Raw genomic sequence first — 19290 nt, forward strand, 5'->3', positions numbered from 1 at the left:
GTTGTGCAATCTGGACTCATAATTTGCTCACTGAAGATTTCATCAGGGTGCACTGTTCAGTGCCTTGCATGTGTTCTAGTGTTGAGAAGCTCTTTTCTGGTTGGATTATATAGAACTTTGAATATGAAATTACAGATCTGTTTGGGGTTTTCTGTTCTACTCGTTTGTTTGGTTTTCAATATACCTGTGTTTAAAGCCAGTCTCCAGATGAAGAGTCAAGGTAGATTTTTCTTCCATGTGATAARAGCAGGACAGTTTAGGAGGTCCTGTTGCTTTTTTTTTGCTTGAGGTGTTTCCTAGTTCCTAGAATCAGATGATAATTTGAAACTTGCAGTTTCTGAAGGGGTTTGAGATATTGGCAAGGATGACAACATCTTTATTCGGTCCTTCGGTCCTAGGTTATGTCACAGCTGTCCCTTTTCATCTCTTACTATAATTTTTGTGTGAAGTATTGTGTAATTCTGGGCTAGGTTGTGGAATAGATACTTTTTAGGCGATACAGCACTAACAAGTTGTATGATTCCCAGTAATTGCCTGGGATTACACAAATCACCCATACAGTGTAAAATACCATCATCAAGAGTGAATCAGTGCCTTTTTTTTTGAGTGTGCTATTATTTTCTTAAGAGTTAACATTTAAGTATTTTGGTAAATTCAATGTGTAGGTACTTTTTAGTGTCATGGATACTTTAACTTGCTTGTATTCAGAATATACTTTATGGTAATTCTGCTCTGTGATGCAAAATCACAATAGTGCTTTTGGATGATGTGCATTGTCTTTAAATGCTTTTATTTCAGATATACCAGTATATCCAGAGTCGTTTTTATCGATCACCAGAGGTGCTACTGGGAATGCCTTATGATCTTGCAATTGACATGTGGTCCCTTGGGTGTATTTTGGTGGAGATGCACACTGGCGAGCCCCTTTTCAGTGGGGCAAATGAGGTATGCAGTTATTAAGTGGTAAATCTGATTCTTTGTTCATTCTCCTGGCTTTGATCTGCTCTGTTTAATTATAATGCATAAGTTGGGGAAGTCTAGTAATCCTAAAACAAACATCAACATTCTAGTGGTGATGTCTTTTGCCAGGGATCTAAATTACCTGGTGATAGTTTTCTGAGTCCCCTCTTTGCTCCATATTCACTAATCTATTTTTTTACATACTAGATTTTTCCTAAACTCACAGCTAATTGACAGTTTAAGYGTGTGGGCAGTTAACATTTCCTTTCCATGTGCCTCTGTAGAATGTCGGACTCCATCACGCTGCTCAGTTATCTGTCACATGTTGCTTACAAATACTTCTTGTTTGGAACAGGTGGATCAAATGAATAAAATAGTGGAAGTTTTAGGGATACCACCTGCTCACATTCTTGACCAAGCACCAAAAGCAAGAAAGTTCTTTGAGAAGCTGCCAGATGGCACTTGGAACTTGAAGAAGACCAAAGATGGAAAAAGGGTAGGTTACTTAACTAGGCGGAGAATATGGCTTATTGCTTAAAACGTGAAAATAAAGTGAGATGTTACTTCAACTGTTTTGTATTGCTGGAAGTACAGTTTTGTGGTTGTCTGTAGCTGTTTGGTGTGATAAGATAGGTTGATTAAATAGTATTTTCACTACTAATAGTATTTTCACATTTTATATCACATTTTTGTAGCACRTGTAATGTGTGCAAATACAACAGTTAATGTTTCAGTTTGACTTGAAGCARTTTCTGCCTTCCCGACAGGAATACAAACCACCCGGAACCCGTAAGCTTCACAATATACTGGGAGTTGAAACAGGAGGCCCGGGTGGACGTCGTGCTGGGGAATCGGGTCACACTGTAGCTGACTACTTGAAGTTCAAAGACCTCATCTTAAGGATGCTTGATTATGACCCTAAGACCCGAATTCAACCTTACTATGCCCTCCAGCATAGTTTCTTTAAGAAAACAGCAGACGAAGGTACAAATACGAGTAACAGTGTGTCTACGAGTCCTGCTATGGAGCAGTCACAGTCTTCAGGAACCACCTCTAGTACATCTTCAAGCTCAGGCAAGTGTCTCGCTAGCAGATCGTAAATGTGTGTTTTCTAATTATATGAAATTAGTCTTTACCAGATAAATGTCGYCTTCTTTTTGTTAAAAAACAAGTCTGCTAGTTATATACATTGAAACCATTTTTTATCAGTAGATTTACAAAAATGGGTTTATCAGAAGTCTTGTATTTGAAGCAATTTTGAAACCTTTATGCTGCATTATTTTAGAAGTTACTGTAAGTTTTATTGTCTAACTCTGTCATTGTTGTGCATATTCCAATTTTATAGGTGGATCTTCTGGAACAAGTAACAGTGGAAGGGCACGGTCAGACCCCACACACCAGCATCGACATAGTGGTGGACACTTCACTGCTGCTGTTCAAGCTATGGACTGTGAAACACACAGCCCACAGGTTGAGTAGAGCTTTTTGTCTGCTTAATTTATGCAATTTTTAAATACCAATTTTCTGAGGACATTAAATTCCTGAAACTAACACTTTCATGTAAGGAATAGAGTGGTTTAGACAAGGATCTAGCCATCAGCTTTGGTTTCTTTTTCTCTCAGTTTTTTTAATGCATCATTTTTTGTATGTTATGTCGGACACGGAGGCAAAAATACTTCCTGTAGTTGTAACCGTTTCCCAAAATTTTGTAGAGGTGGAAGTGTTGTGTGTCAGTAACAAGTTACAGGGAGCTCTCAGTGCTTCACCTCACACAGAGTGATTATCTCTGTAATAATTTTGCAGCTGCGTGGTTTGGTTAACTTTTGAAAGCTTAGAGGAAGCATTGTTAGCTTAATCTCTCTCATGTATTGTRAAAGGATAGATTTGTAAGAATGTGTAAGAATTCTTTGTAAGTACTTCTCACCTTGCCTGTTACCGTAGGTTCGACAACAATTTCCTCCACCGCTTGGCTGGACAGCCACCGAAGCTCCTACACAGGTCACTGTTGAAAACCACCCAGTTCAAGAAACCACCTTCCACGTCCCCCCGCAACAGCCGAATGCATTACATCATCATCACGGGAATAGCTCTCACCACCACCACCATCACCACCACCACCACCACCATCATGGACAGCAAGCCTTGGGTAGCCGGACCAGGCCAAGGGTCTACAATTCTCCAACAAACAGCTCCTCCACCCAGGATTCTATGGAGGTGGGCCACAGTCACCACTCCATGACATCCCTGTCTTCCTCAACTACTTCTTCCTCCACATCTTCCTCCTCTACTGGTAACCAAGGCAATCAGGCCTATCAGAACCGCCCGGTGGCTGCTAATACCTTGGACTTTGGACAGAACGGAGCTATGGACGTGAATTTAACAGTCTACTCGAATCCGCGCCAAGAGACTGGCATAGCTGGACATCCGACGTACCAGTTTTCTGCGAATACAGGTCCTGCTCATTACATGACTGAAGGACACCTTGCGAGGAGGCAAGGAATCGATAGAGAAGAGTCTCCCATGACAGGAGTTTGTGTTCAGCAAAGTCCTGTGGCTAGCTCGTGACTAAACTGAAACTCAGTTTGTTTCTTGTGTGTTTTTATAGAAGTGGTGTTTTTCCAAAAACAAAGTGCAAAGCTGCTTGAATCAGAAGGAGATAAACTCACTGAACCGCTACAGGAGGGCAAAGCTGACTATTTTTTTAAACTTGAAAAGATTGCAAAGGGACAATGAAGTTTTTCTTTTGTTTTGGTTTGGTTTTTTGTTTTTGTTTTTAAGAGCCATGTCCGGACCCACCTTAACGGATAGCTTAGTGGTGTTCACCTTTTGCTTTCCCCGTTTTAACTTGCCACGACCTAGTCCTAGGTTTTTTTGGGAGGGCTTTTTCTTTGGTCTCATTCAACAGGGGTTATTGTTCAAGTGTTAGCTGTAGTTGCAGGCTAGTTCCTTTTTGAAAAGCATCGCACATGACTTTTATATAAAAAGGCCCTTTGGAGTTTTTGGGTGGGAGGGGAGTAATATATTTTTTTTAAGTCCCCCAAACAAACATGGGCACAGAAATGCAGTACTGTAAGAAAGAGGGACCTTCAGATTACACAAATATATATTCTTCAGCTGTAAAAAGGGACGGTTGTAATGGAGTTTGTAAGGCACATTGAGCATGCTAAGTGGCGGTGATCAGAACTCTCCTTATCTGAATCTACTGAGGATCAAAGCAGCAATTGTAATGGGATTCCGTGGGTCTCGTATTTGGGAGGCCACAGTCAGTTAGTACTGAAATACAACTGGTTTCATAACTAAGGTGCACTGAGAAGCAATCAACGGGTCGGTCCTGGCCAGTCCTGGGGAGGTCTGAGAGTGGTGGTCTTTGGGATAACCTTTGGCCTTATGGATTTGGACTCTTAAGTTAGAAGAGCCTACCATTTCAGATGCAATCACTTCTGGACATGCTTTTGCAGACAGTCCTTAACGCTGAAAACACAGAGAATGGGTAATTCAAGAGGCCTTTCTTTTAAAATAGACTTTCGTGACCCACTTATTGTAAGGTATTGCAAGGTCACTTTGCGTGTGTCATAAAGTTGACTTCCTTATTGGTTGAAGGTCACAGGAGTAGTGGTTTGCGTTTGATGGAAATAGCTACAACTGTGTCCCTTCCTGCTTTTTACTTTTTTCTTTTGCTTTTTCTCGGCACGTGGTTTCTCCACCATTACTTCTGCACAAAGACGTCTTCTGTTCATCCTGAACATTTTTAAAAATGCAGAATTTTATGTGACTGCTTTTTTGCCTCACAATTATGCTGTGAATTTTACAAAAATTTATTTTCTTTTTTGATAATTTATTGTACCAAAGCTGTTTTTATAGCACATAGATGTCTGTAACCAATAATGTAGCAGTTCTGCACTTTGACACAAGGTGTAACTAGACCATTTTTAAATGTCAGTTGARAATTATGGCTGTACTATTGCTTAAACAAAACTGGAACTGTGGTTGAATTCATAGCCAATACATTTACAGCAATCTGTGTACTGAACATAATAGATTGACATCTACTTCGAGACTATAACATCCGTTACATTAGAAACGTGTTCAGGCTTCTGAAGGCAAAAGGGACACTAGAGCCAGAAGCTATGAAACCAGCAGTTGATTCTTGTATTCCTTATTAACGTAATTGTAAACGTGAAGGCAAGACCTCGATTGCATGAACAGGTCCAAAATAATAGTCTGAGTAAAGTGAAACGCTCACGTGAGACCTGAGGTTAGCAGGCTGTATTTAACAGGTGCCTAATTTTGGGGTAATGCTGCCTTAATGTAACACAGTCAGCTTGGCAGTTGCAAAATGTATGGGCCCATTCTAACGTGACTCTCTACTAAGAGCAAAACCTCCGTGCAAAACACGTGAGGAAAGGAGGGGAACTCCCTCGTCGCCCATCCCAGATTAGCGTTCTTTGCCCACTGTGTATTACAGAAGCAGTGATCTACCTCTGCCAGGAAGCTCTCTTAAAAAATCAGCTCAGCAGAAACATGTCCAAGTTCCTACTGGTCAATTCCATGGGGCTAAATCTTTTTTTTTCTGATTAAAAGTTGGATTTTTTTTTTAATATATATATATATATATATATATACAGTGGTAACACAGCAGCTGACTACCATGTAACTGCGAATGAGTTCTTGGGAGTACCATATTTTTTTTAAATCACAACTTCTTTTATCAAGTCATCCATATTCCTTTTCTGTTGACACATCAAACCTGTGGATGAAAAAGGTTTTTAAGGGTTTGGGGTTTTGGTTTCTTTTTTTTTTTTTTTGGTTTTAATCAGTAATTCAGAAAAGTTTACAGCAGTTGGAAGGCTGTCACCTTAGAACCAAGACGCTTAGCTTAGCAATATAAAAAGGAATCCAGTACTTACTGCTGTCTAGGAATATAAGGGTAATACGAAACCTGGGTTATTCTCGTGTGCACTGGTTGCCACACCTTAGCAAGCCTCAAAAAAAAAATAAAACAGTTTTAAAGTACTTACATAAAGAAGAAATCGTAAAATCCAGTGCTTCTGCATACTGTGTTATGTTACAGTCCAGTTTTGTGTGCTTTACTACACAGTTTGGTTACAGGACTTCTGTGCATTGTAAACATAAACAGCATGGAAAAGGTTAAATACCTGTGTTCAGATTGTAAGATCTAGTCCGGACTTGCTGTGTATATTGTAACGTTAAATGAAAAAGACAAGCCCTTTGTATTATAGTCATGCAGTCTTATGTATGATAAACAGTTGAATAATTTGTCCTCAGACTCTTTACTGTGCTTTTTAAAAAAAAAAAAAAAAAAAGAATAATTTAAGGAAAAAATGTAAACATAGTAAATCTTCCTATGCAATTAACCTACTCCAAGCCATGGTATGGTAGGTATAATTATACTATAATATGTAAATATCAGATACATTGAAGCAGGCGTAAAAGTATGAAAGTAAAAGTTGGAGGCGTAACAGATAATTTTGAGTTTTTAATTGAAACAGCAAGGTATACAGATCATTGATGTATGAACACAGCTCTGCTTGATTCTGATTGACTGTATTTTTAGTTTTGAGTTGTTTATATTATTCTTTGTTAATTTGAATGTTCTTATATACAATCCAGCTCTCCACCTATTACAGACTCTCTGATTTTGAGGCCAGGAGTGACCATGATAATGAAATAATCCGACTGGCATGCCGTTATCCTTAGAATTCAGCCCAAGTATTCCTGCATCATGAAGCCTGCATCTTCTGGGTGCGCTAGAACATACTTCTTAAAAACAAATCCAGTTTTGGTATAGATTCTTCAGATTTAAGGATTTCACCGTGTCTCTGGAGCGATTCAGCTAGCTTATATTTCCATACTTCTCCATGTTAGAACTGGTTAGCTGCAGCTGCTGGCCATCGGATAACTAGCTGCCKTTTAGGACAACTAATAACTACTTAGTTTTAACTCTTTCACTTTATTCACATTAAAAATATGTTAACTTGACCTTTAGAAACCTAATGCAGGTGGAGTTGCTTTATTCCCTAACTGTAAGGCTTTTGCGGCTCTTCGGAAGTTGCAGGTGCTTTAAGACACGCTCTAAAGCATGGACATAAGAACTGCATACAGCGCTCTGGTGGTCGTTGCAGCATTGCTGTGTGCCTCTGATGTGCGCAGGTACATTCTCAGATCTCTCCGTTTATATCTTTGCTTGTTTGTTTATACCTCCAAGAATGGCATTTTTAAATCTTTCAGTCTCAGTATTTGCATTAAAAGATTGTAAATTTAGATGATTATCCATCATGATTCTTAAGTCCTTCTCAGAAGTGCTGCTCTCCAGGATGTAGGCGTCCATCCTGTAAGTATAACGATGTCTGAATGGGTCTGCTTTACAGGACGATTTAGGTGGACCTATAGATGTGACCTGTCTTCATCATTTACYGCTCTGCCATCATTATTTTTTGCTAAGCCCTCAATAAGCTGATATTTTATTCTTGGTAGCTGAAAGATCTTAAAATATATTTGAAGATAATCGCTGTGTGAGCCTATCAGAAGCATCCTTATATAACGAGGAAGTAATCTGTAATTGTTTCATGCTGAGATTGAGTGGTTAAYATGTTCGATGTTGATTTATAGAGGAAATATATTTCAGTATGGTTGTCATACAGAGCTTCCAAACAGCATGGAAGTATCTCTTTGGCCGAAATAACGTGTGTAACTCACTACAAAGCAGAGTTATTGCTGAGCATTGAGCTTGGGAGGATAATTTGCTTGTGGTCTAGCATGGCTGAGGCAGGTGATGTACTTTTATTTAGAAGAGTGGAACAGAATATTAAACTTGTGGAATAGCTTATGGTTTTAAAGCAGAGAAAGATGTTTTGCTGGTTGCATTTCCTCTGTTATATCCCTATTCTGTGGGGTTCTGCAGAAGCAACCTCAAATGGGAAAATTTGAAATTGGCTTTTATTTCACTACTTTTAGCTTTTAAATATTTTACCGTATTGATTAAGGGTCCTTTATTTATATATTTATTTATTTATTTTAATTTGAGCAGTCTCCCTTTCTGGCACTGTCAGACACACGTGSTCTTTACAGACCTGAGAGGACAGGCAGGTTCCATGTCACGTTTTGCATCGGATGCTACAGAGCGTCACAAAGTTGTTCAATCCCAGAAGAGTCGCTGCGACTCTTCGGGAAGATCCGATGGATGCAAGAGTGTGATGAGCTTCTCGAGCCCAGAGGGAGGAGGGCGTTCAAGCTCCTAGCTTCAGACCTYTCTCTCCTGAAGGACACAGAGAGCATTTAGTTCCTTTTAGTCAACGGGGAGCACGTGAAGGGAAGCACCACAGCGAAATTCTTCATGGCAGTGTTGGGCGAACGTAAACAAGTTGTTATGATGAGAAGCCTGTTTTTTTCCATCCAAATCTGGTGGATGGGTTTCCAGTTGAGTTCCAGTATTTCAGGTGGGAAATGTRTAGCATGGGGGTGAATGGGGCTGAATGAGGGGCAGGAGACTGAACGAGCGAGTGCTGGGGAGGGCAGCCCGCTGGAAGCGCCCGTGTGATGGGAGGGGAGCATCAGCACCCAGCGAAGCCAAAGGCTTCTTGGTCTGTTAAYTAACTAGGGCTGAGACGGAGACGTTCAAAACGGGCTGGAAGSAGAGCCTCGTGAGACAGGAAAAGAGCAAATGATGGTAGATCTTAGGAAAAAAAATTTTGAGAAATATTGAGGAAAAAATGAGCAGTGCATGTTGTTGAGTGACTGATTCTTCTTAAAACTTGTTCATACCCTAAGTAAAAGGAGAAAGGAAGGGAGATTTACCCAAGACACGCTTAATATTTTTGTTGCCTTGGCATCTGAAGGATGCCAGATCTTAAGGTGTTTTTGCATGTATCCTAAATGATGTCCAACATAGGTCCTCATTCCTAAGGCAGGACCTCAGTTTCATATGAGTAATTTTTCCTCAGTGAGAAACATTGAAAACATCCCAGCGAAATAATGATAAACAGTGTTACAATAGAAAGATTCAAACCTCAAGTCAAAGGCTGCATGCCAGGAAAGCAGCTCTGATACTTTTTCAGTCTAAGTAACAAAAACAAAACAACTTTTTCAGTCTAAATAAGAAAGAATAAGAAATTATCAGCTCTTTTGGGATAAGGGCTGCTGTTATCATCATTGGTAAAACTGAGAATTACCACCGTTGTAAAAATGTCATAAATACTTCCAGAATTATTGTATGTATTGAACAAATTCGTTGTCTTAAAATGTGAGGAATCCAAAAGGGTAAATACTGAAACACACTGTTTCAGTGGAGCCAGTGCCGAGAAGTGCACACGTTGGTCTTGCTTTCGGGGCAGTGGGATGTAGGCAAGCCAAGGCAGTGCAGTTTAACCTCTTGAATAGTGCTGGGCTTCTCTTACACTCTCTTTCCTGTACAACCACAAAGGCATTTCCCATCTCCAGTACGTCGGGCAGGCAGCTTTTGCTCTAAGCAGACCTTAACAGACATTTGTGCTTTCCCCTGGCGCAAGCCCCAGCGCTCTTGAATACGACTCATGATGTGTTGGGGTGGGTTTCTGTGACATGGGCATTGTATTTCCTACAACATTGTGTCTTACAAATGGCACGGCAAACTTCACGTAACTAATTGAGTTGAATGCTGTTCCGTGACCAAAAAGCAAGGACATTTTGGCATTTTGTTTCCATGATTGCATGCAACAGGGCAAATCTCATGGGATTGCCACCTGTACCACAAGGCGGTGTTGTGCAGTGTCTCAGAAACATGTTGGTCTCCTTTTATAATACGTGCAGTGTTCTCCTGGCTACATTAGCCACTCGGATTCCTCATTGCTTTACAGTGTCCTGATGGAGCCCATCACATCAAACCTTTTTGGGGAAAGGCATTGCTTTGCTGGTGTCTTCCCCACAGGTGAGGAGTTTTATTCCTTTTTGGGGGAAAAAAAAAGAGGATTGATTCAGTGTTTTTATCATGCATGCGTTGCTCTGATTCTGAGTTTTCTATCATTTTAGGGCCTGTGCAGATACCAACATTTTAATTGAAAGCATTTCCTATATAAACGGTATTGAAAGTCAGTCTGCTTGAATGCAAGACACATTTAATATCTTAACATGTTTGCATTACATTTTTCCATGAGCTTTTCTGCATAGCGTTAACCATTTCTCACTGTTTAAGGGATTGGGTTGGCAGTAGCTTGTAGTTTTGAGGATCTGGTCTTTGGGAGACTAGAAGAGAGAGAAGTTTTGGCTTTGCTAATGTGCTGATGTTGCACAGGGTGTATAAGGTTGAGGAAGGTTGACTTCATCTTCAAGGCGGTAGGCACCCCAGAATGAACTACACCTCTAGGATGAGGAAAGGGTTAATAACATTGCTTGTCAAATCCAGTTGTTGTAAAGCCCTGCTTGTCATAGACATGAGCTTTACTTAACATTACTCTTTGAGTCTTTTACAGAATCCCATGGATTTCAACAATTTCTTTAAGATTCACATCTTATGGGTAGTCCATGTGTTGTTGAATAATGAAAGGTAGAAAAATAGGTATGAAAGACCAAATCCACCTCATATAGATCTCTGCATGGAAAGTGGGAGAAAAAGGAGGATACTGTGCCAGGTGTTGACTATAAGGATAATTATTTGGTTAATGATTGGGAAAAAAAGATAAGATAAAAACTGAATTTATTTGTTCTAAAACAACTACTGGAGAAGATCTAAAAGAAAAAAGGAGGAAAAAAAAGTAAAATATCAACACCACAGATCACTGCCCATGCAGRCTGCCTCCTTCAGGATATCTGTTCCATCTCCTCCATAGAAAGGCTCCCTTCTATATTACTTTACATGGTGTCCCAAACCCTATCTTTTCCTTGAGATTTTCTGGCCAACTGGTCAGTAGTTTGGGATTCCTATCATAGTTCTTCCTCATCTTTCAATAGAAGTTAATCCCTTTGGGACTCTTAAGGACGCTAATGATGGTCAAGAGTTTGGAAGCAGGAAGGAAGGTCAGTCTGAAGCAGAGCACGACTGAGCTAGTCTGAGCTAGTCGGTATTTCAAGTGCAGCAAACACTTTCATTACTTACACCTGAATTTGCACCCTTTTTCAGTTTAAATTTAATTTCCGTGTTCAGAAAAATATTATCAAAAGACTTCCCCCTCTTTCCCTCCCCCTCTTTCTTTTTGCCTTTTCCCTCCCTTGTCGTTTCTATTTCCTTCCTTGTCCTTTTTGTTCCCACACTTTCATCAGTCTTCCCCTGCCCTGATCTTTTCCGGTCATTTCCCTCCCCTTTTCTGTGTTTCTTTTCCCTTCCATTCAGGATTTTTTTTTCCTGATTTTTTTTCTCTGTGCCTTTTCACTACTTCCCCCATGTTTCACTGTCTTTCCTGCCTCTGTTTTCTTGTGTTTATGCTTTTTTTTTTTTTTCTGCACTGTTGCCCCATTTTGTTTTGCTTTCATCCTTTCCTTTCCCTTCACTGTTTTTCACTGCTTTTCTGTTCTTCCCAGTGCTTTTCAGGTTTCCCCTTCTTTTTAGTGTTTTCCATGTCTTTTCCTCCCCTGCTTTTCAGCACTTTCAGGGTACTTCCCTCCCCCTGAGATTGTTTCAATACTTCTCAGACCTTTACTGTTTTTCTGCAGTTTGAATTCTTTCCATGATTTTCAGATATCATTTCCCCTTTGTTTTGCCTGATTTGACTTATTTTCCATTCTTTTCCCTTCTTTCCTCTGTTTTTCAGGTCATTTCTCCCACCATGTTCCTTGCTTGTCACTCCATGGACATTTTCAGTTCTTTTGCCTTTCACTCTGTTGTTTTCATGACTTCCCAGGTTTCTTCTCCCCAGCCCTGTTGCTTTTCCTTACTTTTCCTCTCATTTCCCTGCTTTTCACTGCTTTCATGTTTTTCTTGCTTTTTTGTTGCTTTTCTTTGCCTGCTTTATTTTCTTTCCCCTTTTTGCTTTCCCTTACTTTTCACTTTGCTTCTTCCCCTCCTTTTCTTGTCATTCTGCTTCTTGCTGCTGCTTTTACTTTTTTCCTCTTCTTTTGCTCTTCCTATCATTTCATTGTTTTCCCTTCTTTTTTTCTTATGATGCTTTTATTTCCACTCATTTTTTATTTCACAGATTTTTTGTTCTCACCTTTTAAATGCTTTTCTCTTATTGCTTTTTTTTTTTTTCATTTTTCCCATCTTCCTATTCTGAGTACTTTTCCATTGAACAGTATTCTTTCTTTTCCTGCCTTTTCTGTTCCCATCTTTTCATTGCTTGATGGTCTTTTCCACCTTTCTTTTTCCTGCCTTTCCTTTTTCTTTCTCTTTTGTTTTGCCTTTTCCCTTTGCTTTGTTTTCCTTTGGTTCCCAGTGGTTTCACAGCTTTCTGCTTTTCATGTCTTCCAGTTCCCCTTCTTGTTTCCKGTTCTCCCAGATCTTTTTTTTTTYTYTTTTTTTTTYCYTTTTTTTTCTTCCTTCCTTCCCTTTCTGATTTCTTAACAAGACTCTTCTGGCCTTTCCCATCTTATCTTTGTTTCTTTTCATTACTTTTCTGTTCTTTCTGTCTCCTACACCCTACCCTTTCTGTTCTGTTCTCTGCTTTTCACTGCTTTGACTTTCATCCCTGCGTGTGCCCATGCTTTAACTTCTTTACATAGCTTTTCTGGCTTCTTTCCTTCTTTCCTCTTCTTTTCATTGCTTTTCACTGCTTTGACTTCTTTTCAGATCTCAAATTGTTTTCTCCTGCTTTGCTTCCTGTCCTTGCTTTTCCAGTCAGTTCTTTTCACTGTGCTGCTTTTCACTGCACTGATTTCTTTCACTGCTTTCTTTCCCCTATTTTCCTTTTCATTGCTGGTCGCCTCTGACTTCTTTCCACTGCTTTTCAGGCCCCTTTTCCCCACCCTCTTTTCCATGTTTTTCCCTTCACTGCTTTGAGTGCTTTTCACTTCACATCATTGACTTTTTCTTGTTGTTTTTCAGGACCCCTCTGTCTTTCATTTCCCTGCTTTTCTCTTCCAGGTTCTTTTTGTTTCCTTTTTTTTTTTTTTTTTTCCCCTCCTGCTTTGTGTTTAGTGGCCACTTTTATTCACCTTTTTTGGAGTGTGTTGTCCTCCAGGCGCTTTCCCCTTTCCTGCTTTTCCTGTCTCCTTGCTTGTCACTGCTTTGACTGCTTTTTTATGTTATCCCCTCCACCTCAGCATTTCTTTTCCTTTTTCCTTTGCCTTTGCTCACTTTGGCCGTTTTCATTGCTTTTCCTTGCTTTGAATTCTTTTTGCTACTTTTCGGGTCTTCTTTTTCTGTTCTGTCTCCTTCCTTTACCTGCCCTTCCCTGTGTCTTCCCTGCCTTTTTTTGTTTTTTTTGTTTTTTTTTCCCCCCTGCCTTGGCTTTGTTTTAATGGGTTTTCAGGTCATTATATTTTCCCCTTGTGGCTGCTTACAGCGTATCAGATCTTTTTTTTCTCTACAACCTCCCTTCTTCTCCCTGCTTGTCACTGCTTTGACTTTCTTCCTCTGCTTCCRATTGTTTTAGTTGCCTTTCCCCACTTCCACTGCCTTCCTGTTCTCTTCTCTGCTTTGACTTCTTTCCGGTGTTCTCCCTCTTTCTCTTCTCCTCCTCTTTTTGCTGCTTTTCAGGTCTCCTGCTTTTCCACTTTCTTTTTTCCTGATGTCTTTTCTCTATTCACATGTCCTTTCTTTTCACTTAGTCCCTGCTTCTTTCATTGCTTCTACTTCTTTCACTTTCTTTTCACTTTCTTGTTTTCTTTCCTTTGTTCTCACATTCATTTCTTTTCACTTTGCATTTTCTCCTTTTTCACTTTTTATTTCCACTTCCGTCTCTGTTTCTGCTTTTTCTTTTTTCCTCCACTTTTTCTGTGGTTATGATTCACTTCACTATTCATCTTTCTTTCAATTTTTCTTCACTTTCTTTTCACCTTTCTTTTCTTTGATCTTTCACTTCTTTCCATTTTCTCTCACTTTTTTCCTTCTTTTCACTTCCTTCAATGTAGGTAGCTTCTCTTGTTATGTCCTTCATTTTTCTTTGACTTATCCCTTGTTTTCTGTCTTTTCACTCCCTTTTCAACTTTTTTGTTAAATTTATGGAGCAGCAAGACAGGAACTTTTTCTCTTGTTTCTAGTTGGGATTACATTTTTTAATATAAATTTTCTTTAAATACATTTGTTAAATATTTTTTTCATGTGAACTATATGAGCTATCTTTTTAATGTTGATTTTGGTCTCATTAACCAAAGATTTTTTTTTTTTTAGGTTGAATTTTGTTATTGATCTTTCAAGCAACTTTTAAGAAACCACTTTTTGCTCATTGTCAAAATAACAATTATGGGRGCACAGGGAGAACAACATAAACTCCCCTCCGTGTTTTATAGTGCTCTTGTGCACATGTTTACTTCTCCCTGTGGATATTCAGTATTTTACCGTGATTGCCTAATGCTGCATTCTGGCATGTCTTATTACAAATTCTTCTGTGTAATTGCTCCTCTCCAGGTAGCACTGGGCCTTGCAAGGTTTCACATGGTCCTGCACTGGTTTCTGCCACATCTCTTGTTTTGTTGGTTCTCTTCCTCCTACATGGCAATGAAGTCTCAGGCAAATTGACTGGCATCTATGTGTCTCTGCTTGTGCCATCTTGTTTCTTTTTTACCTTCCTGGGATTTCCTGCCAAATACATAATAAAGATAGCTTAGATAGTGAGGGGAGTATGAAAGCAGTTGCCTTCAACTCTCACTTAAATTTTATAGGGGTCATCGCTTGGTTTTATTGAAGTTTAAGCAAATATTTCCATTTGATTTTAGGTATCTGTGTATATGTTTATGATCACTCATGTTTTTCTCTTGTGCTCACGCTCTCTCACACATGTGCTCTCTGTCTCTCTCACACACACACTGCATATTTTATATATATATATAAATATATTTTATATATATATTTATTTATATATAATATAAATATATATATATCCATGCATAGGAATTGCTGCATTGATGCTAGTTGTGTCTACAGAAAGTGGGATATGCCCTGGATGTTGAGGCGTGTTATACAACCCCAATTGTCTGAGTGGATTTTCTTCTTCTATCCATCTCTCTCTCTCTTCTTCCCACAACACTCTTTTTTTTTTAATGCATTGGTTGCAATTAAACTGATAGTTAGAATTACTGAGTTTACTGATGAATCTTTAAAAGATGTTTTATTAAAATAATATTATTTACTATCTGCTGTAATTTGAGATGCAGTAATCTTAAATAAAATTATTTTATATTTTATAAAGCAGTTTATACTCCCATCTGCCATGTAGTGCCTGATCCAGCTAGCACAGAATTTGATAACTAAGGAAATAAGCTCCCAAATCTGGGGAGGAATTGGGTGTAAGGAGAAGGAGGGAAGGCTGAGGGGTTCAAAAGTAGAGTGTGTTGCAGAGACTTTCTCACTAATTTGGAAGGACAAGACTTTCTGAAATGCCTACTCCACTTTAAATTTCCAGACCTAGTTTCATTCTGCGGCACTCTATGGAAATGAAGGCCGGGTAATTTGTTGCTCATGTATCTGTCCTACAGAWGTTTCCTCAGTTATCCCAATGTGCATAGGGCAAGATAGGGCATTTGTGCAAGATAGGGCATTTGTAGCTCACACTGAAAAATATATATTAAGTGTTTTCTTTCTTGTCTGTAGCAATGATCTATCATAAAGAAAGTGTGAATGCCCCACTTCCTTAAGAAAACTTTTAAAGCAGGAAAATTTTTGGAAACCTTTCTACGTCTGATGCCAAACAAGCCAACACACTAACCGGAACCTCCCTAACTGCGTTCTTGAGGTGTGAAGGTCTATTTCCAGGAAGAAAAGTAGGAGAAATAAAGTCTTTCCTTCCACATCTAACTGTAGGCAGACTTTGTCTGTCTCATGTAATTGAAATCTGATGTATGCATCCAATAACCTCTTCAAAAACACCTTCTTCTGTGTCATTTGTCATGATAGTCTATATTTTTTCTTAAGGAAAGTGCCTTTTTTGGCCATTTCTCAAGCAATCAACAGTCCAGTGTATCTAGTTGGATTCAGTGCACAGAAAAGAGAATAAAACACACTGACACAAATGAAACGTCCTCAAGCCTGAGACTTCAGGGATGTGGGGCTCTAATCAGCCCTGTCTGTTTCATAAACACCAGTGCCAATGAGGCCCTTTTGCTGCTGCTTCTCTAGTTGTAGGAGGAATGTGATTTGTTAGCTGAAGAGCAAAATAATACCGTGGTAGGCAAAAATGTTTGTGCACACTGCAAAATTAATCTCCTGCTAATGGACTATCCTCCCAATATTAGCATCAACTGCCTGGTTGCTAGGTTTTTAGGGACCATGTTACCATGGTATTTGAGCATCACAGCGTCTACAACACCCCTGGTATCTTGTTCTGTAAGTTATAATTTCTCTAGGGGGAAGTAAGGACAAAAGTGTTTATCCGTGGCTTCTAGATGTATTTTGTTTTGCTTATGCATTTTTATCTCTTATATGTTTGTGTGTTTGTGTGTGTGTGTGCATGTGTGTATTTGTGTGCATGTGGAAGGTTTTCAACCTGTTGAAGTCTGGGACCCGTGTGCTGCTTAAAGGTTTGTAAAGCTAACTGCTGTCAATAAGTCRAAATTCACTTTTTGTAGGCTGCAAGAAGTGTAGGCATTTGGGGCAAAAGGTGRTATCATCCAATATCAGCAAAAACCTGAGTCCAGGACCTGATTCCCAGGGCTTTTTGAAACATGACATGAATTTGAGAACTTTCATTTTTGAACTAATGCCGTTTTTGATTACGTTTTGTCGTGTTGGGTTTATGTGGAGGAGAACACGGCTAAGCGGTGGTGGTTGTTCCTCGGATGCTCATGACCAGCAGATGTAGAAATGGCCACAGCGCAGGTGGAACGAGTCCCTGCTCCCTTCTAACAAGTCACTGACGGAAAGTCTCTGCGAGACGTCTGCTGTTCTCATCGTTCTGCCTGATTTAAATGCGCCGTATCTCTTGTCAAAGGCTTTTGGCATCTGTGGTAAATCCATTTTATCTTTGTTAGGCTTTTTTTACTTCTTCTCATCTTTCTGTACCCTCAGGAGGTGAACATATCTTGCATTTGCCTTTCTGAAAATGTATCTGCTTATTTACTATCTCTTCCTGTTGCTATTTCTGATAATAAGTGTTTTTAGGTTTTTTTTTTTTCTTGGTATTGATGAAAGGCTGCTTGTGCCAAGCTTCTTTCCATTAGCTACTTTATACCACAGGCAAAGCAGTTGTACGTCAAAGTATCCAAAAATGGAATCATTGAGTTTTAGTGATCATCCTCTGGAAGGGATGTCTACATATTGCTCTCGTCTAAATACCAGTTGAGTATTAATGGCTAAATTCTATAAGTAGTCTTAGAGAGCTATTAAAAATGTTTCTTTAAATGGAAGTTATTGATTTAGAAGAAACAATTCAAATATAATACATTTTTAGCTGATATTGCTAATGTGACTGTACCTTAGAACTGTATAGTCACAATTTACCCTTCAGCACTTGAAGAGATTTTTATTAAAATAAMCTTGCTTTTCTTTTACGATAGCTGTTCTAATCTTCTCCAATGTGCCACCTAGAGGCTGCTCTGCTCAAGTCTAGGGTACACTGGAGTGGAGAGTRAAGTAATAGCATCCATGAGCAGCACGTAGTATTTAATTCTTGCTTCCTTTGAGCTGCACAGTGAAAAAACTGTTTGAGCAAGAAGAAAATAAATGTATTTTTGTTTTAACTATGATGCAAATGTGTCCCTCTTATGTAGCTGCTTATAAGACACCAAACTCCTCATACATTAAGAACGATAACTGAGACGTTTATACAATGATTTAACACACTGTACCACGATCCTCTTCCCTCCCCAAAACTGTGCTCTACTGAAACTATTTCTGCATTCACATCTTCTTCCTTGTTCCTGTCATCCTGGGAATTCTTTCCAGTCTTTCTTTTCCCTCTCTTCCAAGGATTCCTCTTGTCAAGATTTTCTATTCCTGGCAGGAGACAAGAGGAGAGAGGGGACACTACCCCATCCATCCAAGCGCTCCAATTGCCTTTTCAAGGATCAGCCACTGTGGAGCTGAAGCTTGGAGGTCAGCACAAGAAAGGAGGAAGAAAACAAGATGATCATCATTATTTGTATTGTAGCTTGTGCATCCAGTAGCCTGTCTTTCATGTGTCTGTGAATCTGTGTTTGTGCCACACTGTGCCCAAGACTATTATGAACTCACTGTGGTAAAAAGAGTGAAGAAACCGTCTGATGTCCCTGTCAATGGCATTTCAGAAGGAGAGGTCAGGCAGATGCCCGATCCTCAGGGCCCTTCCCAACCAGCTGAGGAGCTCTGCAGCCCCCTGCGCTGTAACTTTACATTTATAGCCCAGAGCCCCCATAAAAAACCTTTGCATGGCAGTGATCTGCAACATCTGCTTGGGGGGGAGTCTTCTGTCCACCACGTGGCCTGTGTGATCCCCTTCATCCCTGGAAAAGCGATGGAACAGCTCATCCTGGCTGCTGGCTCCAGACATATGGAGGAGAAGAAGGTGCTCAGGAGTAGCCAGCATGGATTCACCAAGGGGAAATCATGCTTGACTAACCTGATCACCTTCTATGAAGGAGTGACTAGCTGGATAGATGAGGGCAGAGCTGTGGATGTCATCTATCTGAACTTCAGCAAGGCTTTTGACACCGTCCCGCACAGCATCCTCGTGGGCAAGCTCCAAAGGTGTGGGATAGATGTGTGGACGGGGAGGTGGATTAGGAATTGGCTCAGTGGCAGGGTGCAGGGAGTGGTAGTCAGTGGCATGGAGTCCAGTTGGAGACCTGTAGTTAGCGGTGTCCCCCAGGGGTCGGTCCTTGGTCCGGTCCTGTTCAATTTATTCATTAACAACCTGGATGAAGGGCTGGAGTGCTCCCTCAGCAAGTTTGCCGACGATACCAAACTGGGTGGAGTAGCTGATAGCCCTGAGGGCTGTGCTGCCATCCAGAGGGACCTGGACAGACTGGAGGACTGGGCGGCGAGAAACCTCATGAGGTTCAATAAGGACAAGTGCAGGGTCCTGCACTTGGGGAGGAATAACCCTGGACACCAGTACAGATTAGGRGTGGACCTGCTGGAGAGCAGCCCYGCAGAGAGGGACCTGGGTGTCATGGTGGACGACAAGWTGACCATGAGGCAGCAGTGTGCCCTGGTGGCCAAGAAGGYCAACGGGATCCWGGGGTGCATTAAGAAGAGCGTCTCCAGCAGGTCGAGGGAGGTGATCRTCCCCCTGTACACAGCCCTGGTGAGGCCACATCTGGAGTACTGCGTCC

At 40.2% G+C, this 19290-nt stretch overlaps 1 protein-coding gene across 2 annotated transcripts in view; it reads left to right on the forward strand.

Moving 5' to 3' along the window:
• Positions 1 to 6192, forward strand: part of DYRK1A (dual specificity tyrosine phosphorylation regulated kinase 1A) — a 51428-nt gene extending 45236 nt beyond the window's left edge. For both annotated transcript variants that reach the window (XM_026053014.1, XM_026053013.1), the window contains exons 7-11: positions 799 to 945; positions 1316 to 1456; positions 1728 to 2034; positions 2306 to 2430; positions 2902 to 6192. In XM_026053014.1, the coding sequence (XP_025908799.1) occupies positions 799 to 945; positions 1316 to 1456; positions 1728 to 2034; positions 2306 to 2430; positions 2902 to 3525 (1344 nt within the window). In that variant the 3' untranslated portion in view covers positions 3526 to 6192. The remainder of the gene's footprint in view (positions 1 to 798; positions 946 to 1315; positions 1457 to 1727; positions 2035 to 2305; positions 2431 to 2901) is intronic.
• The last annotated feature ends 13098 nt before the right edge of the window (positions 6193 to 19290 follow it).

This window comes from Nothoprocta perdicaria, unplaced genomic scaffold (genome assembly GCF_003342845.1).
Source record: "Nothoprocta perdicaria isolate Ctin4 unplaced genomic scaffold, notPer1 scaffold_96, whole genome shotgun sequence".
Classification (NCBI taxonomy): domain Eukaryota; kingdom Metazoa; phylum Chordata; class Aves; order Tinamiformes; family Tinamidae; genus Nothoprocta; species Nothoprocta perdicaria.